Source organism: Anguilla anguilla, chromosome 7 (assembly GCF_013347855.1).
Source record: "Anguilla anguilla isolate fAngAng1 chromosome 7, fAngAng1.pri, whole genome shotgun sequence".
Classification (NCBI taxonomy): domain Eukaryota; kingdom Metazoa; phylum Chordata; class Actinopteri; order Anguilliformes; family Anguillidae; genus Anguilla; species Anguilla anguilla.
The window spans coordinates 35896988-35919159 of record NC_049207.1 but is presented as its reverse complement, the minus strand read 5'-3'; the positions used below and the strand labels follow the sequence as shown (position 1 = coordinate 35919159).

The window sequence follows — 22172 nt, the reverse complement described above, 5'->3', positions numbered from 1 at the left end:
TACCGTACAAAACCTTCTTATCAGCAAACGCCACGTTTCTGCATTCATGTTACCTCGCCCTGTTCTCTATCTAGCCACATACAAACAATTACTACGCATGTACATTCTGCAACTCCCCATTAAAACATTACATTTAAACTCATGACTCACTCATAATTATAGGGCCAAGTGACTTGAAAGAATTGAGGAAATATTGGGTAGCACTGCTTTGGAATACATCTTATTTAATTTCGGTGTGGCAAGATAGCCTATATTGTTTGTAGTACCGTAACCTGGCGTCATTTTGATATCAATACTTTTAATGGCAGGCCTGGATTTTGGCAGTCTGAATGAATGAGTTATAGGCGGTGTATGTCTTGTATGTGTGAGTAACTCGGCATTTTTGTACGTTGAAAACGTGTTTTTTATGAGATTGTAATATTTACGATTACAGGTAAGAAGGATATATAAATGTTTCGACACCCCCGACCTGTTGTTTTACCTCTTTTGGGGGGGTCCAAGTCCAAGTCTTAATTAGGGGGGTCAGACCCCCCCAATTCTGCCTGTAATTCGAACACTGCATTCATACCATTATCACTTCAACATTCATATTATTTTCAGCACGTCCACCAAAAATCCTTGAACTTCAATATATGCAAAACTCAACTGCTTGTATGCAAACCCATTCTCGCATCAGATAACCCATCAGCCCTGTCCTTCAAGATCTCCACTGGCTCCCAGTTCACCAAAGAATCTAATTCAAGCTGTTACTCATCTACAAATCTCCCGACAACCTGTCCCTCCTATATCACTGACTTTTGTCTTTGATACAACCCCCTCCTGCAGCCACAGATCTACTCACACCAACCTCTTCATCCCAAACATTCGGACCAAGCATTGGACTTGGGGTGACAGGGGCGACAGGGCCTTCTCCTTCACTACCCGCTCCCTCTGGAACTCTCATCAGATACTCTACTTCACTCCCCATGTTCAAAACTGCCCTCAAAACACACCTGCTTTAAACGGCTTTTGTCTGATTTGTATGCATTTCCCCCGTCTTGTTTTTAATTTGCTTTTCTTTATCTTGTGCCTTTTTATGCTATGTAAAGCATTGAGTACCCTGCAAAGCACTTCACAAATGAAATGTATTATTATTTATTGTAATAATAATAATAATTATTATTATTGTTATTATTATTATTATGGTTTAAAGAGCAGCCATTTTAATCTTATTAACTTGCTTTGGTGAATCAATGTTGTGCAGATACACTGATATTCAAATCTTCAAATACAGGTGCACTCACTCTAATCTGCGCCCGCTGTGCATGAGACATATTTCTCCAACCCAATGGCTGCAGCTCAGCTGGAATTAGGTAGAGGTCAGCAATGTGCTTCATAAGAAAGCTTGTATTTACTGCCACTCGCAGAAAATGACATTTGTACCAATAAGGCTAACAAATACAACTGGACAGCTGAAGGAAAAATCGTGGATTAAATTTATTTTTGGAAAAATGTGTTACAAACATTAGAACAATTTGAATAACAGTTAGTTATAGTTGTGGTCAAGCTCAAATGTTAGAATAAGGTGATTCACCAGACATGTTTGTTACACTAAATGTGATGAAGTCACAAGTCAAAATTAATGAGTCTCTGAAATATGTTATACGCCTCCCAAACCATGGACAGTCCATGTTTCATCTTCACTTTTGTAATCGACTGGTGATGAACCAATCAGCTCGAGGCTTCTTACTGCATTTCCAGCCCTGCTGCATTGGAAAGCTAAGCAAGCCACCAAAACTCTATTCTGAATTTAAAATGTGACATATGATTTCTTCAATATGCATCACAGACTTAATTTTAACCAACAGTTGTGCACAGAAATACAATCTTTATCAACAGACCTTGCATAGGATGGTCCTAAAAAAGATGGCCTTTTGCAACAGAAATGGAACACATCTATTTGAGCCAAGCCATATAGGACAGGGGGGTACACAGCATACAACCAACATAAAACCAGAGGCACGCCCATAAAATGTAATCAAGTCAATCCTCTTATCTGTCCCTTAATCACAGCTTGAAGTGAGTTCTGATTTAAAACAAGTCAAAAACAAGCTATGGGTTGACTTGGGTTGTATCACGACTGGTGAATTCAAGAACATCTCCACCAGCTGTGTACTTCTTGTTTTCTTTTTAAATAGCCCTGAATTGAGGCTACAGTGTAAATTCTCCCAGCTCAAAAGAAGCCATTACCCTACCAGCTGCAGTGGAGCAAGTGGTGTGTGGGACACCCTCAATGTTACAGCACACCACAAAATGTGGCAAACAGAGCTGCCACAGCAGGCAAAACAGCCATGTCCTTTCATGCAACACTGTACCTTCCTGAGTTTCTGTCCAAAATATCAGTATGGCCAAAATGCCATTTCAGAACAGGACATTTCTACTAGGGTCAGACAGGGAGACAAGAGAACTTGGCTTTAGGCTAAAAATGGCATAGGAATTTTGGTGTGCATGGTTTAAGTACTGGATTTACAAACCTCAGGTACCCACTTCTCATGTGGGGTGCTGTCATTGTAACCGTCAGCAAAGTATATAGCCCAATATTATTCAGTAATTATGCAGCTTTATAAACGAAAAGTGGACATCTCACCAGCTCAAGGACCTCAAAATCATTTTCCACCTTGAAAAGGGGGGGGGGGGCATGACTGCCTTGGTAGTAAGGCCTGAAGTCCCACTAGGCACTATAGACAAGTTACAAGTGACATACTACCAGTAATTGTGCACCTTCCATAATGAAGATATCACCCACTTTTTTAAGGTGGCCACATTACAATTCATTTGTTCCTTTAAACTAGGAAAAAATCAATTGCTGTCTGCATTCCTTTGCTAAGAATGTTTGCCTTGCTGTGAAATACAGTATTCATTGTTGTTTGAGCAAAAGGGTTTATGACAAGGGGGACTTGAACAGACTGCGGGAATTTTTATATGGCCTGCAGCTCATCAGTTGTAAAGAATGATAAAGTTCAACCATGTATATTCTGCAAAGAATGGATTGCTCCCACTGAATCTCAATAATCCTTGCCCACCCATGATTTCCATCAACACTCATGTTTCCAAAAACTTTCTGGCAGATCTACATTTTGTCCTTCCTCTGAAACAGTGCCACCTCGTGGTCGAGAGTCCAGGCAATCACTCCAAATGATTGCTTGTGGCAATGTCACTTCTGTTTGAGGTGTCCAGTTTTTGTGTATTCAAGTCATAAGGTAATCCATATCACACAAGATATGTAGGTTTTGAACTTGTCCAAAGTAACTACATTCTCCACAGAGCTGGGTTAACATAATATAATAATAAAAAAATCTCTCATACAGGTCTCTCATCAGACCGGTCAAACAGACCACAGTATCAACTGATCTCATCCGTACAAAGAAAACTGAATAGGCATAAACCAGAAAATAAAGAAAATGCAAATAGCAGGACTCATCGTCAGGACAATTTAATCAGTATATCAAATACATTATCATTTAACGAAACTGCAAGTTCAGAGGATTACTTTACCTTAATGCATCAAACTGCTTTTATATGTAGATCAGCACCTTAGCAGACTAACATGTGTTCTTTTTAGAACTCCAAATGGCTATACGTAAGTGCATCCTTAGGCGACAAAGATTTCCACTTATTTCCTCTCCAGTTTTCCAAAGCTGTGACATCAAATGTTTGACTACAGGACTAAAAGATTATCTCAGGAAAAGTTCTATGTAATAGGTGCTGTTGAAATAACCATGAATCAGTGAGTGAGGCAGCTGGGTCTGCAAAACTAAGGTAACAGTTTAAGAGACGGTGCAGTGTGCCATAAAGAAATGGACACAGATATGCGGTCCAGGAACAGGACAGCAGCTGTACAGTAGGGGTGCAGTCTCGGCCACCATCTATAGGAGTACCACAGGGAAAGGGGCAACAGGACAGAAATCTACACTGTTGCCATTGGTTGGAAGACCCGGGGAGGATCGTCTGGTTGACGCTTGAAGTCACAGCACTTCTGTAACAGCACAAAGCAATAAGCAAAAAAAGTCTTAAGGTATGGGAACATTTCAGCAATGTTTGCCTGCGGACAGCTCATGGATGCTGGTGATTTGGAAGTGGGGCTGGTGCTGTGCGGGTGGAAGGTGGCAGTGGGGCATGCCTGATGTGTTGGGAGGCAGAGGAATGGGATGTGGTGGTGGTCGGGTGAGCAGAAAGAGCAAGGTTGGCCATGAAGTTCATGTCAAACATCAGTCATCTCATCCTCTGCCTCGTCCCCTTCTGTCTCCCCCTCTCCTTCCCCGTCGTCCTCCTCCTCTTCAGAGGTCACGTCCGGCTCATCCGCTTGAGAGATGCACCGAGGGCAGGTGCAAAGGAACAGGTAGTTCTCCCTGTGGAGAGGGGAATGGGACAGCATTAAGAGTGTTACAACATAAAAGGCTTACATTTCCCTTTCGCCTTAACTCTGCAACACAATCATTACTTTAACCAAAAGACACTCAACCGTACAGTGCCGTGGAAAAGTAACACACTCTGAAAAGTTTAGCCTTTCTGGACATATTTGGATAAATGGATATTTGATCTTCTTTTCAACAACACTGATAAAGGTAAACAATCTTACCAAATGATACTGAAAAATCATACTTTGTAACCATTTGTACAAATTAAATGAACAGAAATGAAATTAACTTGAATGAAAAAAGTTAGTACATCCCTACTTTTTCCCATCACATCAAATGGCTAAAATTCTAAAATAGGTGCAAATTATTGCTTTGGCATACCTGCCATCCCACCAAGTTATGCCTTGGCGGGGGTTAGAAAATAATTTCAGGGGCCCTGCCTTATATAAAGATCAGAAACCTAGTCTGGTTTGGTCTCAACCATACAAGTGTGTGATGAGGTCATTCCAACTCATCCGGAACGTGGCTGCCAGACTTCTTTTCAACCTCCCAAAGTTCTTGCATTTCACTCCTCTGCTGAGGTCACTCCACTGGCTGCCAGTCACCGCCAGGGTCAGGTTCGAAGTCCTGACTCTGGCCTACACTGCAGCCAACAGGACCCGCTCTGCTGCAACCGGACTTGCACTTCCTTCCATCTGTGTAAGTGGTTTTGTGCATCTCGACAGCAAACGTTCTCCACCCTAGCTTCCTAGTGGTGGAACAAACTCCCTATTCCTCTATGAACCACTCAGTCGCGGCCCATTTTCCACCATGGTAGGAAGACAGATCTCTTTTGACTCTAACTTGACTAACTTTAACACTAAACTCCTCTGCAGGGCTACAAACAATCAAGTATCACTTTCATGTAACACTTGTATCTTGAATATTGATCTTCTAGCACTTTCATTTTGCACTTGTATCTTTATTTAGCACTTTCGTGTTGCACTTGTATCTTCATCTTGATGTTGTAGTTCTTGATCACATTTCTTGTAATCATTGCTCATTTCTAGCTAAAGCCATAACTTTACTGACTTAGCCAATTGTGTGAACTAGACTTTATGTTCATGGCTATAGATAGCTGCTACTTTATGAGAATTGCTAACCTGGGTTTTGTAGTCGAACAACCTTTAGAATGCACTTAATGTACTTTGCCCTGCCTAGCAGAGGAGCATGAAGGCACAGAAGTTTACATTTCATTTCTGCAGCGCCTCCTCATGCTATCTGGCACAGCCAATCTGCTGTGTGAAAGAGGTTAGATTTCTTTAAAATTATATTACCTAAAAAACAAAGCAAACTTTGGAAAGTATTGAAAAAACACCAGCTCTACTGATGCATGGAGGGCTTTCTTTGTGATCTGCCTGCCAATTATTCAGCTCAGATACTAGACATTGCTACTAGTATGAAACTGCTATTTACATTAAAGCAGAGATTCTCAAGTTCAGTCTCTCCGTATATGCTGGCTATCATTCCAGCCACAATTGCAAACCCAGAATTTTAACGAGCTGTTAATCTTTCTTAATTACACTTTTCATGTCTTGAGGGATTATTTCCGCTCTTAAGCCACAATGTCAGAAAGAGCTATGCATGCCATGAAAAATAAAAGTCCCATACTCACATTGTGCTATATTGCAAAAGAATACATAAAGACAGTTTAAAAAAAATGTAACTGCTCAAATTCAAGACTGAGGTGTATCAATCAGGTCCTAACGAGAGAGAAGTGTGGACACATGGCCACTAAAACTAACCATTTGGTAGATAATGCAGAATTCAAAGACAAAATAATAATGAATAATAAAGAATAATAATAAAGTTGCATTGTGTTAAGTTTCCGAAAAAACAATGAAAGAACTTAAAAACGTGTTCAGCAACCTTAAGCAAGAGCAAAGAGCAAGAGATTGGCTGGAAAAACCAGCATACACAGCATACGCAGGACTGAATATGGCTATAACAGGACTCGACACGGTAGCTATACAGTCATGTTGAGATTCCCTTTAAAAATACATACTGGTATGGCCACTGGCCATTATGTATTTCATTAACTGGTATTGACAGTTCTTTGGCTTTCTCCATGGTGATGGATTGCAAAGGGATTTTACATGCATATTACCCCATTTGTATGCCTTAGTACAACGGAAAGTGATAAAAACCACCTTCTTTAAGACAGAGATTAACCTAAGGTAAAATTGAATTTAAAATTAAACTTTGATTTAATTGAATCATATATTTAAAGGTTTAAAAGTTTTTTTTTTTTTTTTTTTTTTTAAGAATAATTGGCTTAGAATAAAAGTATAATTTTCCTATGTTTGAGCATCAAATACAGCAGTTCGTTTATTTTAAATACCTTTCTTTCTCATTTTCATCTGGGACATCAATAATTCTGAATATGACTATGACTATAAATTGTATTGTACAGTATAAAGAAATATATATGGAATTTCAATATCAGGATAAACAAGTTTATAAATATAGTTTACAGTCATCCAATACCTACCTTATTTCTATTTGATGGTACAGTTTATATAAAGGGTTTTACAGCTGTGTGTTCCTGTGATGTACAAAGTTCTTGTACAATGTGCTTTTTGGCCATGATTCCCTTGTATCAAAATGTAATCTTGGCACTACTACCTTCTGAATAGCTTTGAGCTTTATGCCAATTTGACTTTACCAAGGCCAAAGTTGCCTAAAAATTCAAAAATATAAATTCAAGGCTGGCTGAATTCTAAATTCAAGCTTCTTGTTCATGCTACTAATATGAATATAGATCACATTCATTAACACTACATGTACATGCTGAGTGTTACCGTTTCTCTTCCACTGCCAACACACACTTCCAAGCCTCAACTAAAAGGGTCCTGAGGATTGCACTAACAAAAAGGTCAGTACTTTTGGCATATCATCCTGAGAGATCATTTCCATACCTCAGGATCTTGTGGCGGCTGTGGCGGCTCCTCTCCCTCTGGCAGCAGTCCAAGTAACTGATACAGATTTCCTGAAGAGGTGAACCCACAGGTGATGCATGCAAAACAACTCCACACAGAGCACAGCATGCCAACGTGGGAAGTGCTTCGTAGCAGCTCACATCTTTACCATGCACTTTGCGAACAGAAATAACCTAGTTACGGGTTGCTTCTCTCTTGCTATTCATTCACCTAGCAACTCATTGGACAGAGAAATAAGACAATAACAACAAAAACCTGCCTGTGTGGAAAGTGTATGGCCTAAACTATCAATAAAAAATAGTGAAAAGTTAACATATTTCATCTGTTCCAAAAACACATTCATATGTAACAATAAACACATGAGGACTTTCAAGAAATTACACAAAATATGCATCTGTTTGAATTACACCTAACTTGACAATTTGACATGCAATTCCTTCAGACCCCCAATCCAACCCCCATTACCAGCTCCGGTCCTTACCTCTCCAGGCCCGATGTCACAGAGTGCAGTGAGGTGAAGCAGAAAGTTGTTGTCAGGGAAGGAAGCCTCAGCATTGGGGATGCAGCTGTGATTGCCTAGATGGTAAGAAGCACAAAAGCCTGTCGGAATGGATGCCAGGCAAACAACTATACAAACAGAAAGTTACAACAAATTATGCATTTGTCACAAACAAAATGTTCAAGTGGTTCTACTAAACTAGAAAATGTATTTGGGACAGGTATCAGACAAACCACCCTCATAGAACTGATCAGTCATATAGTAAGGTTCATGATTTGTGGATGCTCAAATGCTGGTTTTGCATGTTTATGATGTACTTGTGGGAGTTTTCAGGCTTGTTTGACATGCTGGAATTACATCTGAGATTGTGAAGGGTAAGAAGACATATGGATTGATTATTAATGCTGCACAGATTGCCACATTTAGCAATAAATTCAGCCTTTAGATTCATCCACTGGAAACTGAAAGCGTCACCACAGATAATTGTTCTTTCTTTGGAAGAGCAATAGTTCTTGAGGTCCAGTCCACGATAGCCATATTTTGAGAAACCTCTAACCGATGCGGGGCCACTCTGAACCAGTACAATCAACCACACAAAGACTACTGCAGATATTGAACCCATGAAGCACAGACTATTTTGGATTGTCTCTTCCACTAGAAGCACTTACAGGAGCTTTGGAGTAGGAAGAGGCCGGAGCCTTCACAGTTAAGAAAGTCCCCTGTCTCTGCAGGGAGGGAGGGAAAAAGGGACAGGGAAATAAAAATTTTCATAACAATGTCTGGAAATGCACAGTATGCAAGAAAACATAAAACTGCATACAATTTACATCTGAACACTGATTTTGTTGAGACATACTTTTTCAGTTAGTTGGGACTTATAGTGGTGGTGAATATGGCAGTGGTCAAAACATGCTGAAGGAAAATTCTGACTCAACACAATTCTGGCTTGAATGATGAAGACATCTGCGCATACAGGCTTCAATACAAAAGGCAAGAGAACAGCAAGTAAGTTCCTTCAGCTGCAGAAAAAAAAAGTCTGAGACAGAAAACCTTGCTATTCCTTATGGAATACTATGAGGAGTTTAAATACATAATGTCAAAGAGAGCAGCTGCGGCCAGAGCTAGACAGAAACACCGGAAAAAAAAATTAAACAAACTAATAAAAACATAGGCAAGATAAATGTGTGAATTATACATTACTGTGTAAACTAGGTCAAATGAGGGCAAGGCAATCTCTTTTTAATCGGTTTTTATGATGTTATTTTCTTATGCTTCGCTTTATTTTATACTGTATTGCTTATAGACCACTGTATGGTTATACCCTAGTACTTCACTATCAGCTAACTCAATACCAAGCTAACACCAGCATATGAACAAATGAATCAACCAGCAAACAGAACAAGACATACTAAGTGGGGTTCTTTAAGAGTTGCTCCATTTTGCAATAGGGCCTAAACATGCGGATGAAACAGGAGTAGAATACACACAAAATCTGAACAGTGCTTCCTGCAAGAAAGCTGGTAGTCGAGGTGCTAAACTAGGGATACTCAAATCTGGCACTAAAGGCCAGTAGTACTGCTGGTTTTCATTCTTCTCCTCTAATCAAGAATTATTTAAACCAGGGATACCAGGCAAGGTAAATCTCTGGCCAATCAGCAGCGTGAATAATTGTTCAATGAACTGTCAGGTAAAAAAGAAAATCAGGAGGGCAATAGTCAAGGCACAGCACCACAGAGCAGCTGTGGGAGTTCGCTGAAAATACGCTAATGAAATTTGTAAAATGTTGAGGCAATAAAACTTACAGACTGCTGGGTAAAAACACTGCTTGTGACGCATGAGTGAGCACCACGGTCTCGGATCGAATCCGGACCATGCCAGTGCTCACTCTGCCTGGCAGCCTTGCAGCGGCAGCACACAATTGGCTTTGCGTCGCCCAAGGGATATATGGGAGAGATTCACTAAGCAGGAATAGCAGTGCTCATTGCACTGGAGATCCATCGGATGTCCGGGGCGCCCGTGGCTTGCACCCTATGCACGCCTATGATTGGGTCACCTCCGCCTGTGTGTGCACAGCTTGTAGCAGCTGAAAAGAAGCAGCTGCCTCGCACCGCAAGTTTCGGAGGAGAACCACAATTGTCTGCACTCTCTTGAGCCGGCAGCAGGGGGCATATGCGAGTATGCTTGTACATAGTTTGAGCATTGGACATTCCATTAGAGATGCAAACAAACAAACAAACAAAAATAATAATAATGAAATTTACAACAGATTAAGAAATTATAGAATAAAATTAATATTCTAAAATAAAATTTGAAAGCAACTTTCCCTAAATAGGCACCAAATATGACCAATAGGTCACCACTAGCTGACAATTATGAGTGAACACACAAATCAATGGCTACCTTCCCAGACAACTGTCAATTGCTCCACACATAGTCCTGGCAAACGAACATTTCAGGGAGAGTGCTCACATTATCGGCAGCAAATATGAATTTTCAATGTACGATGTGCCTGGCCTATAATGGGATGGTTTTGCCCATTGCCCTAGGTAGCCTAATGCTGGTTACTGAGTACTCTGCACAGACAAGCTCATGGAATGGTAGCCTAAATCAAAAGTCAGCCTTAAAGTCAGCTGGAAATGGAATTGGCTTTTTAATTATTGAAAGGTCGTGAAGCAGAGTGGACATGTGCTCTTGAGTGCTGCAGTGAGTGCACAAGTCAGTCAAATTGTGTGTAAATGGTTGACAGTATGTTCTCCAGCTCTACAGTTAATGTAAAAAGTTAATGAAAATCCTACACCCTGGGTTTTCAACAGGGGGGTCTGTGGAGTCTTTAATGGTAATGTAGGAGGTCCCTGGCCAGCCTTGATATGCAATGACTATATACAGATTTTTTAAAAACATATATATATATATTTAATATTGCTCTTTTTAACTTATGATAGGGGGTTCCTGGGATGACTTTGAACCTAGGAGGGGGTCCCTGGATCAGAAAAGGCTAAAAAAAAAACCTGGTCTACACAACTGTGTTTGTGTGACAATTTATCTTGGAGCAAACAAACCATCTTTCTGTGTAAATGTACTGTATGAGAAAATGCCCATGGTTAAGACTACGCGTAATGAATGTTTGTATGTCTTGAGCGACATCAGTGAGCACATGAATATCCACTAGAGGCTGAAGAAGGTGATGTCATCCCCCAGAGATTGAATGACGGTGTTAGCTCTCTTAGGCTGGGCCATTTGGTCTTTGGCTCAGTAAGCTAAATGAACTTCTACTGTGCAGAGTAGTCAGTTTGAGGGCAGCGGTTTAAATCCCAAGGCAGATCTACCCCATGACATATGCATGTGTCTTTGGGAATACATTTGAGGCCAAAGGTTTACATACACCTAGGCTAAAGAAATTCAAACTGAATTTTTCACAACTCCACACATTTCATGTTACCATACATTTCTTTTGGAAAGTCAATTAGGGCATTTACTTTGTTCACATCACAGGTAATTTTAAAACAATCGATCAGAGACAGATTTAGTTCAGCTTTAATTCACTATCAGAATTCCAGTGGGTCAAAAGTTTACATACACCAAGTTGACTGTCTCTTTAAACAGTCTGGAAGATTCCAGAAATTGATGTAATGACTTTTTAGAAGCTTCTGATTGGCCAATTGTCATAATTAGGAATGAATTGGGAGTTAATTGGCACCTGTGGCTGTATTTAAGGGCTGTATTTAAGAGTTGTGAAAAACTGAGTTTGAATACCTTTAGCCTAGGTGTATGTAAACTTTTGGCCTCTACTGTACTCAACCTCTCCCAATGTTCTTGTACACTTGTTTGGGTGTCACTCACCTCTCTCTATGTCCTTATAAAGCTGGTCTATAAATGCATCCAGCTGCTCCCTCTGCTGGCGAGGCAGCTCCAGTGCATCACACCCATGGACCCACTGACTGAGGGAGCTGAAGCAGCAGGACAGCATGCAGAAAGACATCGGTTACAGATCCTTGCACACACTCGTATCACACATAGAGCATCATCACACATCTCACCAAATTCACCAACAGAACGCTACTGAGCCCTGCATTATATAACACTACTATGTTATTTACTATCAAATCAAATTGATAGCTTGCTTACACATACTGGATATGTATCTAAATAATTGCTAGGGGATCCAACTCTGCAGCCTTCTGGTAAAAAGTCATCCTACTCTTGTGCTACAGTGTATTCTATCGGACCCCTGGGAGATACAGGAGACATTGCATGAGATCACAGGTGGACAGATGTGATCACAAGGTCCTACCTCGTGCCTATGCCTTGGCCGTTGGTGCCCACAAGGGAAAAGAGGGAAAGGAAACCCTCCGGAGTGAACCACTGAAACACAAGGTAGTGTCTTTTCTATCAATGACGTCATATGAATTGTAAAACATTTAGAATATTGATGAATTAGAGTAATTAGACCCCTCTTTAATTGGGCAGACTGCGAATTACAAAATACAGTATGACACATAAAATGGAACAAAGAAATACAAGAAAATATTCAGATACAGATGCTAGGCTGACAGGGTGATGGTGTCTGTCAGTTCCTGTTCTTGCAATTGCTTTGTCGAAAACATGTAATTTCAGCGGGCATCTTACTGGCCTTATGTTAGAATCAGGATGTGTGTGTTTGTGGGTGGAGATACACTCACACGATTGAGATGCTCGTCATAAAGTGCTGTTGTAAACAGGTTCCGCAGCAAAGCCAACTGCCCCTGGGGAATCAAAGCTGGCCATTAACAGGAGTTGGGGAAGATGCCCAGAATCCCAACAGGAATTAGGCACAGTCCATTTAAAATCCATGCAATGTGTAAACACAGCCTTAATACATTAGGAGGCATTCTTTTCATTATTTTCCGGTCTCTTATTTTCTTAGATGTCAGACATTTCGAAGCACTTGTTTTGATGAAGTCAAATGGCATTTAAAATACCATTTACAATTCACATAATACAATTCTGACCACTGTTGTCAGGGCACTCTGCCACTTCTGTAGGCAACACAAGCAGTCAGTTAAGAGAAGTGGGGCAGAAAGAAGTTTTATTGAGGTGCCTACATGGTTTCATTTTTCTACTTTGTGTCTACAGTCTACCTAGGAAAATGGGAGTAACATAAGTGGTCCGAAGAACAAATTGTCCGTGTTCATCAAAGACCCCCTCCTCCAATCTGATTTAATAATAAAGTGGTCACTGCAGACCAGTCGTTTTACCAAGTGCTTCACAGCCCCTTTAATATGGTGACAGCATTTGCAGCTGATGCACAATAAGCAACATTAACTGCACTATTTTTACACTTGCCCCTGAGAGGTAGGCAAACAGCCTATTAAAACAAAGCGGCACAAACACAACGGTTAATGGGGCCTTATACAGTACAATGAGGGCATTCCATAACTCCAGTGTTTTATAATAAATCTTGTGTCCTCAATGACACGCAAGACCATTTCTGTCCTTGGCTATGAAACCCTGCAAATGTGAAGAGTACTCCCACACATCATGCCCACAGCAGACTTGTTAACATTCACCGAAATGGCTGTAGGTGGCCCCGAGTGTAGTCATGCAACAAGTGTGTGTTCAGCAGCTGGGCTGCACTGGTTAAGGGTAAATATGAACACACCCTACTTCTGCTTAGGCTCCTGGGTGGCGTACGCAGCTAAAGAACTGGTTCTTGGTGCACAATATGCACTATGGTCTGGAGTCAAATCCTAATCCTGCCTGTGACCCATGTGGGAGGGCTTCAGGGCGATACACATACGGTCACAAGACCACTGAGAGAGACCCTCCCAAAATCCTCAATGTCGACTTTGAGCTGGTTACATGTGTTTCAGAGGATGCATATGCTTATCTGTGTCCACCCATGATGGAGTATGTTGCAGTAATGGGACAGGCTTTCAACTGTGACAGGGAATTCCAAATTGGCAAGCAAAGAGAAAAAACCTTTTTCTGCAAACCATATAGAAGCAGTGCATGAGGGTGGATGGGTGTTTTGCAAAGGTATTACCAACAATCCGTCTTTTTACCATCTTATCACCCTGACTGCCAAGCAGAGGCACAAGGAGGAAGTCTTTAAGATGACCTCGATACAGCCTGCCAGCTCATGAATATTCATGAAGCATCTCCTCACAGGAACTCGTTGTAACCAAATAGGAAGGAGCTGGAGGATAACCGTTTGATACAAGTTTTAATTACAGGGGCGATGCCGTGACTACAGGACAACCTATAATTAAACCAAATGTCTATTAACCACCACATTGGTGAAACAATGGGGCATGTTGGCATGGGGTGCAACTGTCTGGATAAAAACAAGCAAGGCACGCACACAAATGCATCACATTTCTACAGGAACTTCCTGGACTCACCTGGAACTTCTCTCCCAGCAGCTTGTGTGCAATCTCCTCCTCTTCATTGGCCGTCCGGCTACAGAACTGGGAGAACAGCTTTAGCCAATGACCTTTGTCTTTAGCCTACAAACCAAACAAATCAAACTCAGGACATTATAAGAAACAATTATGACCACCTGAAACATTGTGAACACACAGAACTATTAAAAGCGGAGTGCTTATAATCCTACAACGGCAGGAGACAAGTGAATATTCTGTTTTTGCTGGTGATGGAGCTCATTCCATTGTTAAAAATGCAGTCAGGTTTTCTGGGAACAGTTGTACTATGACATTAAGTAGAAGCCAAACTGCATCTCTTGAAAACAAGTCTGGTGAGTCCTGAACCACTAAATGTGCAGTCAGCTTCCGCACTGTCAGCTTAACATCTCTTGTCCCAGCTAACGTTCCCTCTGGGTTTTGAGGGAGTACTTCCATTAACACTGTCTTTGAACACTTCACCACTCCCAGCCAACGTTATCTTGCTGCATCACCACAATGCTCATTACATTACAATCATTTGGAAGATATTCTTATCCAGTGATTAACTGTAGCGGATATCATCAATGCGGATGAGTGGAGAACAAAAATGTGGTATCAGCAAGAAGCCACAAAGGCCCATGTACAATATAACGACTAAGTGGAATATTAACCTAAAAAACAGCTATCTGTATTGCAACAAAAGAAGGTATGACTAGACACATAATCTTACAGTGTTATACCTCAAACAAAATCCAAAAGAGAATCCATGGAAAGAAAGAGAAAAAAAAAGGATATTTAAAGAGGGTCAAGGGAGCCGTGGTGTAATCTGAGGAGGTGAATTTTCAGTCCGTTTTGAAAGATGGGCAGAATTTCTGTTGTGCTGACTGCACAGGGAAATGCATTCCACCATCGGGGTGGCAGAACAGCCTGGAAACTGTTTAGAGTCTGATGATCTTTATAATGGAGCTGTCCCTTTAGCTGCCCACTGAGCAACCACAAAAGTTTTGAATTTAATGTGAGCCATTGAAGGAAGATGAAAATTTATTTGGCACACACGCATTACATCATGGGGTTATGCGATTACCATTGTGTAACCTTCCTCATTTGTTTAGCGGGGTCTAATGTGCAGAGTGCATGCAAAGCTTCAAAATTTTACACCCGACGCATTCAAACCCATTTTTGACTATATATTACTAAATATAAAGCCTCCGTTGGCAGGACGCTCAGGCCCACTGATCTAACTGCCAACCACATGCCATCCACACTACTGCCTGTGGAATGGAGCATACCTGCTTTACAGTGGAAACCATTCTGGACATCAGCATTATACTGGACGTCTCTGGGGGGAAGTGCATGTTCCTGAAAGAAAGAAAGAAAGAAAGAAAGATGAAGAAACAAAAAAAGTAGGTGAGAAAGAGTGTTAGGGACCAAGGCAGAGTGCATAGAATCTATGATCTCCTCAATAGAGACAGAAAATGCTTTGATAGAACAGATCAAATGCAGGGGCGTGGGAAGGGGGGTGCTGAGGGCGCTGCAGCACCCCCTAGCTGCAGGCAGGAGGTACAAAAAAAAAAAAAAAGTGTTAGTCATTTTTTTAAGTATATATATAAATATATATGTATTAAAATGATATAATAAATAATTTTGCTTTGGGGAAGAAAATAGATGTTGAAAAAAATGTGTTTGTTAGTTTTTAGTGATCACATGCATGGCGATCTTGCTACGGGCTTCACGACGAAGTTGTTACCGTTATACAACAGAACTACATCATAATAAAAATCAAGTGAAAAACTGGTGGTGTAAGTGTTTAACTTAGCTAGATTGCGTTGCATTGAGCCATTCACTAACAGGAAATAATACGTCAATTGTTTACCGTCGCTAGGCAACTTGATGCCAGCTAAATTTGATGCGGAATGATGCTGATATACGCACTTTCAAAATAAAAACACAATCGTTGCTTTGGTCGAGCTCTGATGGCTACTGTTACTTTTGTCTTCCTTCATTAGCTACAGGAAACATAATCAATTGTTTTTCTTTCTTTCTTTCCTTCTTTCATTCAGATATGCAATTGTGGGATGATTTTGCCGGCGCTACTATTTCCAACAATGGATTCCAATTAATGATTTGGGTTAGAATTATTTCAAACCTCAGAATTCTGGAGCATCTAGACCGTGTTTTGCATTTTTGATCTTGTAGGCTATTTAAAAGACTCATGAGTCAGTTTAACAAAAATAAGACTGTACATCACTTTCTGTTTTGGTAATAAACACGCGCTTTCATAATTTTGAATACCATTCATTGCCTGTCATCTTTAAGCATCTTTCTGTAAAATATGGTAAACTGATTTTTTTTTTTTTAATGATAATGACGTCACACTTTCACACATTCGGTTGGCAGCACCCCTTACTTAGAACGTCGTCCCGCGCCCCTGATCAAATATGCTTCTTCCATGACAGCACACTGTTCTGAGGAGAAGGTGCACGTTCGAGATTCACTAATGTCACATGGTAAAGGGACCAGCCTGTTTTGAGCTATACACTCCAGCACTCATTTTTCCCAATTGACCGAACTTTGGAAGCAACTAGTTGAAATTCTTTTAAAAAGTCAAAAGGCAGTTTTGTTCATCTGAATTTTACAGGCACAGTGCATACTGTGAGAAATTCTGGGGCCGATATCAATTGTCAACATCTGTCTGGCCAAATTAGCCCATGTTGATGCTAAATGCTGATGCCAGTAATTCCCTTCTAAACACTAAACTGTATCCAGTTTCCAACATTTATGGAAGTAGATGAGCACAGATGAACTAATGAAGGGAAACTGTAACAATATATTTCAATTTGCAAGCTGTCAAACTTTGATTAGATGCAGATATTTGAAAAGAGCAGGTTTAATTTAATAGCCAGGAACAAACATATATAAAATTGCATTCAACTCTGCTACACACACACACACATGCACACACACAAGCCCTGTCCCCAGCCTGGCGACCACACCTCCAAGCATCCTGGAGTTTGTTGATTGGGTGTTCCGGGTCTTCCTGAGACAGACCTAGACAGAGGGCGCGGTGGTACTGGTCCAATGCAGCCTGTCGACACTCACTACTACAGTACATCACCTGCAGAAGGAGACAGAGTTACATTACCATCTAATCAACTGATTTACACTTGCTTGCCTTCCAGGTTTGCCATGTTGCAGCAATGATTGAGTACCCAAATAAATAAGAGGTACACACTACTTTCATGGTGTCACTGCACTGCATAGCACTGGTGATGATTTTGTGATCAAAGCGTTTGTCTGTACTTTCTTGCACAGTCAAATAAAGAAAATGCACATATTTCTGCAGCCCCTTCCCGAGGAGTTCGTCCTTTTATCCATTTTGTGGTGTGGGAGGCTACCCCTTCAATTAAATACATATCATCAAAATTATATCACATACACTATATGGCCAAAAATATTTGGACATCTGACATCCAACACCTCATCCAGAATTATGGGCATTAATATGGAGTTGGTCCACCCTTTGCTGCTATAACAACCTCCACTCTTCTTGGAAGGTTTTAAACTAGATGTTGGAGCATTTCTGCAGGGATTAGCTTCCATTCAGTCAGAAGAGCATTAGTGACGGCCCTGATTGGGCAATTAGGCCTGGCTCACAGCTGGCTTTCCAACAGATCCCAAAGGTGTTGGATGGGGTTGAGGTCAGGGCTCTGTGTAGGCCAGTCAAGTTCTTCCACACTGTTCTTGACAAAACCATTTCTATATGGACCTCGCTGTGTGCCCAGGGGCACTGTCATGCTGAAACAGGAAAGGCCCGTCTCCCAAACTGTTGGGGAAGCACATAATCGTATTGAATGTGATCCATGCTGTAGCTATAGCAAGATGCTTTGACTGGAACTAAGGGGCCTAGCCAAAACTATGAAAAACAGCCCAGACCAAGGGGTGTCCAGATACATTTGGTCATGTAGTGTATTTCACATGTAATTTTTTGATGATTTGAAGAGTGAAAATGCTATGCTCAGTAACTGAAAAAGTTGAATCCTTGCTCTACTCCAAAAAACAAAGTTCAAGAAATGTGGGCCCTAGCATTAAAAATGTCACATTAAATCTTTTCAGCACCACGAATACTACCACAGAAGGCAGTCAGAGCCAAGATCTACAACACAAACCGTTTAGACAGACTGGGGAAGTCAGAAGACCAAATGCAGCTCCCAGTGCACTCTGGTTGTACCTGGCACTGCGGGCATGCCTGGTGCAGCTCCGGGCGCACTCTGCATTGCTCAGGGTAGGGAAGGATAAGACTGGGGTTTCCACTAAGTCGTCGGGCATTCTCCTCAGCCGCCTCCAGGGACCGCAGGCAGTAATCACATGCTTATACAGGAGCAAAAGGAACAGGGAAGAGAGTGAGGTCAGATTATTCACAAGGCTCAATCAGCACAAATACTGTGCTGGCCCACAAGCAAAAGCTCATAAAATAAACTCTAATGACAAGAGATTTGAAATCAGCATGGAGTCCAGCACGAGAAAATGGCATTAATGCTCACTTTAGAGTCATCATCATCATCATCTGTGGTAAGCTAATTGATTGATTCAAGATAAATCAAGATACTAAAATGTGTTAATCATTTAACAAGTGGCTTCATAAAGTTCTGCATTGACTTCTTGGAGGATGGAAATACATGTAAAACAAACAAAAAGTCAGGAAAACCTCATGCCCCTTATTATAACTTGACAGCCAGAGGATATTGATCATTCCATTACAAACCTGAATTAGAAGAACAATGAAAATGTATGTATGTAATTAACAATATGTAATTTGAAAAGACATTTTTTTTTTTTTTTTTTTTTTGCTTTTTGTTTTTAATTATTTGAGTTTCAGAGAATGTATTTGATAGGATATTGCATAAGATGGTGGCATAAGCATAATGATGAACAGCTGGCTTAACAATGGCTGGAATAGGGGCATTTGGAGTTTCTAGTCTAAAGTAAAAAATAATAATAATTCAAGTAACTCCAAAGCAGTTTGTGAAGTTATGTTTCCATAGGCTGTACAAATGAACAGATCATTTTTACAGTGTAATTTCATAGTTTTTTTATTTTTATTTTTTTTTAAACCCAGAAAGTAAACTACCCCTTTAAGGCCTGGGGCTTACCTCGGTACTTGTACAATGCATTCCACAAGAACTGGGCACACACCAGGGGGCGTTCCATGAATACAGTCTCCCCTTTCCGGATGGCTTTTTTGGCAAACAATCCTTTCCCCTGATAAATACATTTTTTAAATAAATTTTAAAAAGTTTAACGATCCTATAAATGTGACTGTATTGAATGATTAAATGATAAGCATATTGGTGAGCTGAGCAACAACAAATGACCTGGTAGCCCACAGAAGACCACTATAGCGGATGACTGAACAATACACTCAATTGTGAAGAAAAACCCCTTTTCAACCATCAAATAGATGAAAAACACAATCCATGGTTACAAGCATAGATATTTCAAAGACTATCAGAAAGATAAGACTGTCTGCATAATCTCAGAAGGGTTCACTGAAAAATGCAAACCACTGGTAAGCCTCAAGAACAGAGTGGCCAGGTTAGACTTTTATACACTTCTTTTTTTAAGCAAAGTAGATTTTGAACAAAGTCATAAGCCAGATGAGATTAGTTTTCACCTGTACCAAATAGACAGAAAGAAGACAATGTGGACAAAGAAAGGCGCTGCTCATGATCCAAAGCATACCACCTCATCTGGGAAACATGGCGGAGGTAATGCTAAAGCTTGGGAATGTATGGCTGCCACTGGACCTGGCTCGCTTATCTTCATTGATGACAGAACTGTTGACAGGAGCAGCAGGATCAATTCTGAAGTGTACAGCAAAATCTTATCTGCTCAGACCCAAACTAATGACTCAAAACTCATTGGACAACACTTCACCTTGCAGCAGGACAGTGACCCCAAACACACTGCTAAAGCAACCAAGGAGTTTTTCAGGGCCAGAAAGTGGAATGTTTTTGACTGGCCAAGTCAATCTTCTGACAGAATCCGACTGAACATGCGTTTCCCTTGCAGAAGACAACACTGAAGGCAAAAATCCCCCAAAACAAACATGACCTGAACATGGCTGCAGTACAGGCCTGGAAGAACATCATTAATTTGTTCAGATAACATGAATTTGTCCAATGTCTTTTGGTCCCCTAAAATGGGGGGGGGGGGGGTGTATGTAGAAAAAGGGCTATAATTCATACAGGAATCACTGGATATGAATTGTAGATACCCTTACATTGTATTGCAGTTGTTCTTTTGAACTTGAACATTAGCATGACTACAAGCAATACCTGTTTTACAGCAAGGACACTCAAGAGTCCACTAGCTACATACAGCAATATCACTAGCTAGCTAATTGCGGTAAATGTGGAGAGGATGTAGCTGGCAGTAGATAGCCAGCTTGCTAACTGCACCTAGTAAATGCATTGCTGCAATGAAACAGCTGAAGCATTACTTACTAAGTTGATAGCTAATAAAGTTAACAGCCGCACACCCATCCTGATGGATGGATGGATGGATGGATGGAAGGATAGATGGATGGATGGATGAATGAATATCTGTGTTCCATCCCACAAGAAATAATTTGGACACATTATTGGGCATAAAACATAAAAGAAGCATGCAAAAACAAACTGACATTGAAACAAACAAGCAAACAGGATTTCCACTCAATGTACTAATTGCCTCCTTAGATCATATAGGTCACCTTTTCCTTTTATTCCAGGGTTTATGTAGATAATCCAGGTCATTTATTCCATGGCTAATGTATATGCTTGACGATTGGGGGGGGAGGGGGGGACGTCACAATTAAATAACCAGTTTACTATATCAGCATCCGCGGAATGTTTTGAACCCTTTCTTTCCTTAACAATTCTTGATGAAACTCAAGATAGAATGAGTAATAAAGTAAAATAATAAACCAAATAAAAATACAGCAAAATAAACATACATCTTTGAAACAAAAAGACATTTTTATAAGGTTTTTATAAAGTTTGTACATAAACATGTTACTGAATACATCCACTACACGTACATCGAACGGGCGGAATAGCCTAGAAAAAAATCACAACAAGGGTACCTTTCAGAGCAATGTAACTGCATTATACAAAATCAAGCGACTGATTGACATCTACTGGGCTGATTAAATGTATGACACGCCAACTGAGACATTCAATATCAGCATCTGTTACACTGTAACTGTTCGCTATATGGTAGTTTCGCTCGTACAACATGTTATCCATTTACCTAAAAACTCACCACGACAATGGCTAACAAATCCGGTAAAGCCAACCGATGCAGTTCTACACAATCGGCTCGTTTTAGCCTTGGGCAATAAAATGCAATCGTTCAGTTAGCAAACATGTTGAACAGCAAGTATGTCTAGCTGTAACCAAACTAGCAAACCCGCTACATTCCAGTTTGCTAGAACATGAAGGGTATCCACGCAACGTTCGCTGTAGCTAGACCAAGCCGCAGTGCCTCGCAATGACAGTTGACTGCTATGCCCAATTAGATATTAATAGACTGTTATTTGAAATACAAAGGGAGACTTTCTCGTTATTCAGTGCTGCTCACCTTAACCTTGTCGATTGTTCGAACCTCCACATAACTCCAAACTTTGCTCGAGTCTGCACACAGGGAAAACATGTCATCTATGGGAGCAGCCATCTTGAAATTATCTGTGCCCTTTCACCTCTGACAAAATAGCGTTTTTATGACATCATACTGGACAACATTCTGCGCAGATTTGTACTGTTGGCGGACTAAAGACAATCAGGTCACTGTAAGATAAAAATCGTAAGATGACACCATTGATGTAACCCAAAAATACAGCCGGTAGGCCTAGTTTAAGCAGCGTTCGTTGAGTTCACGT

At 40.6% G+C, this 22172-nt stretch overlaps 1 protein-coding gene across 1 annotated transcript; it reads right to left on the bottom strand.

Moving 5' to 3' along the window:
- Positions 1-1457: 1457 nt before the first annotated feature.
- smyd5 (SMYD family member 5) lies at positions 1458-22004 on the bottom strand. Its single transcript, XM_035427254.1, has 13 exons — positions 21875-22004; positions 19405-19513; positions 18483-18622; positions 17248-17369; positions 15544-15613; positions 14255-14359; positions 12554-12616; positions 12166-12236; positions 11715-11821; positions 8543-8599; positions 7857-7951; positions 7355-7425; positions 1458-4388 (listed from the first exon to the last, which is right to left on the bottom strand). The coding sequence occupies exons 1-13, from the start codon at positions 21965-21967 to the stop codon at positions 4241-4243; spliced, it is 1251 nt and encodes a 416-aa protein (XP_035283145.1). The 5' UTR covers positions 21968-22004; the 3' UTR covers positions 1458-4240.
- Positions 22005-22172: the final 168 nt, after the last annotated feature.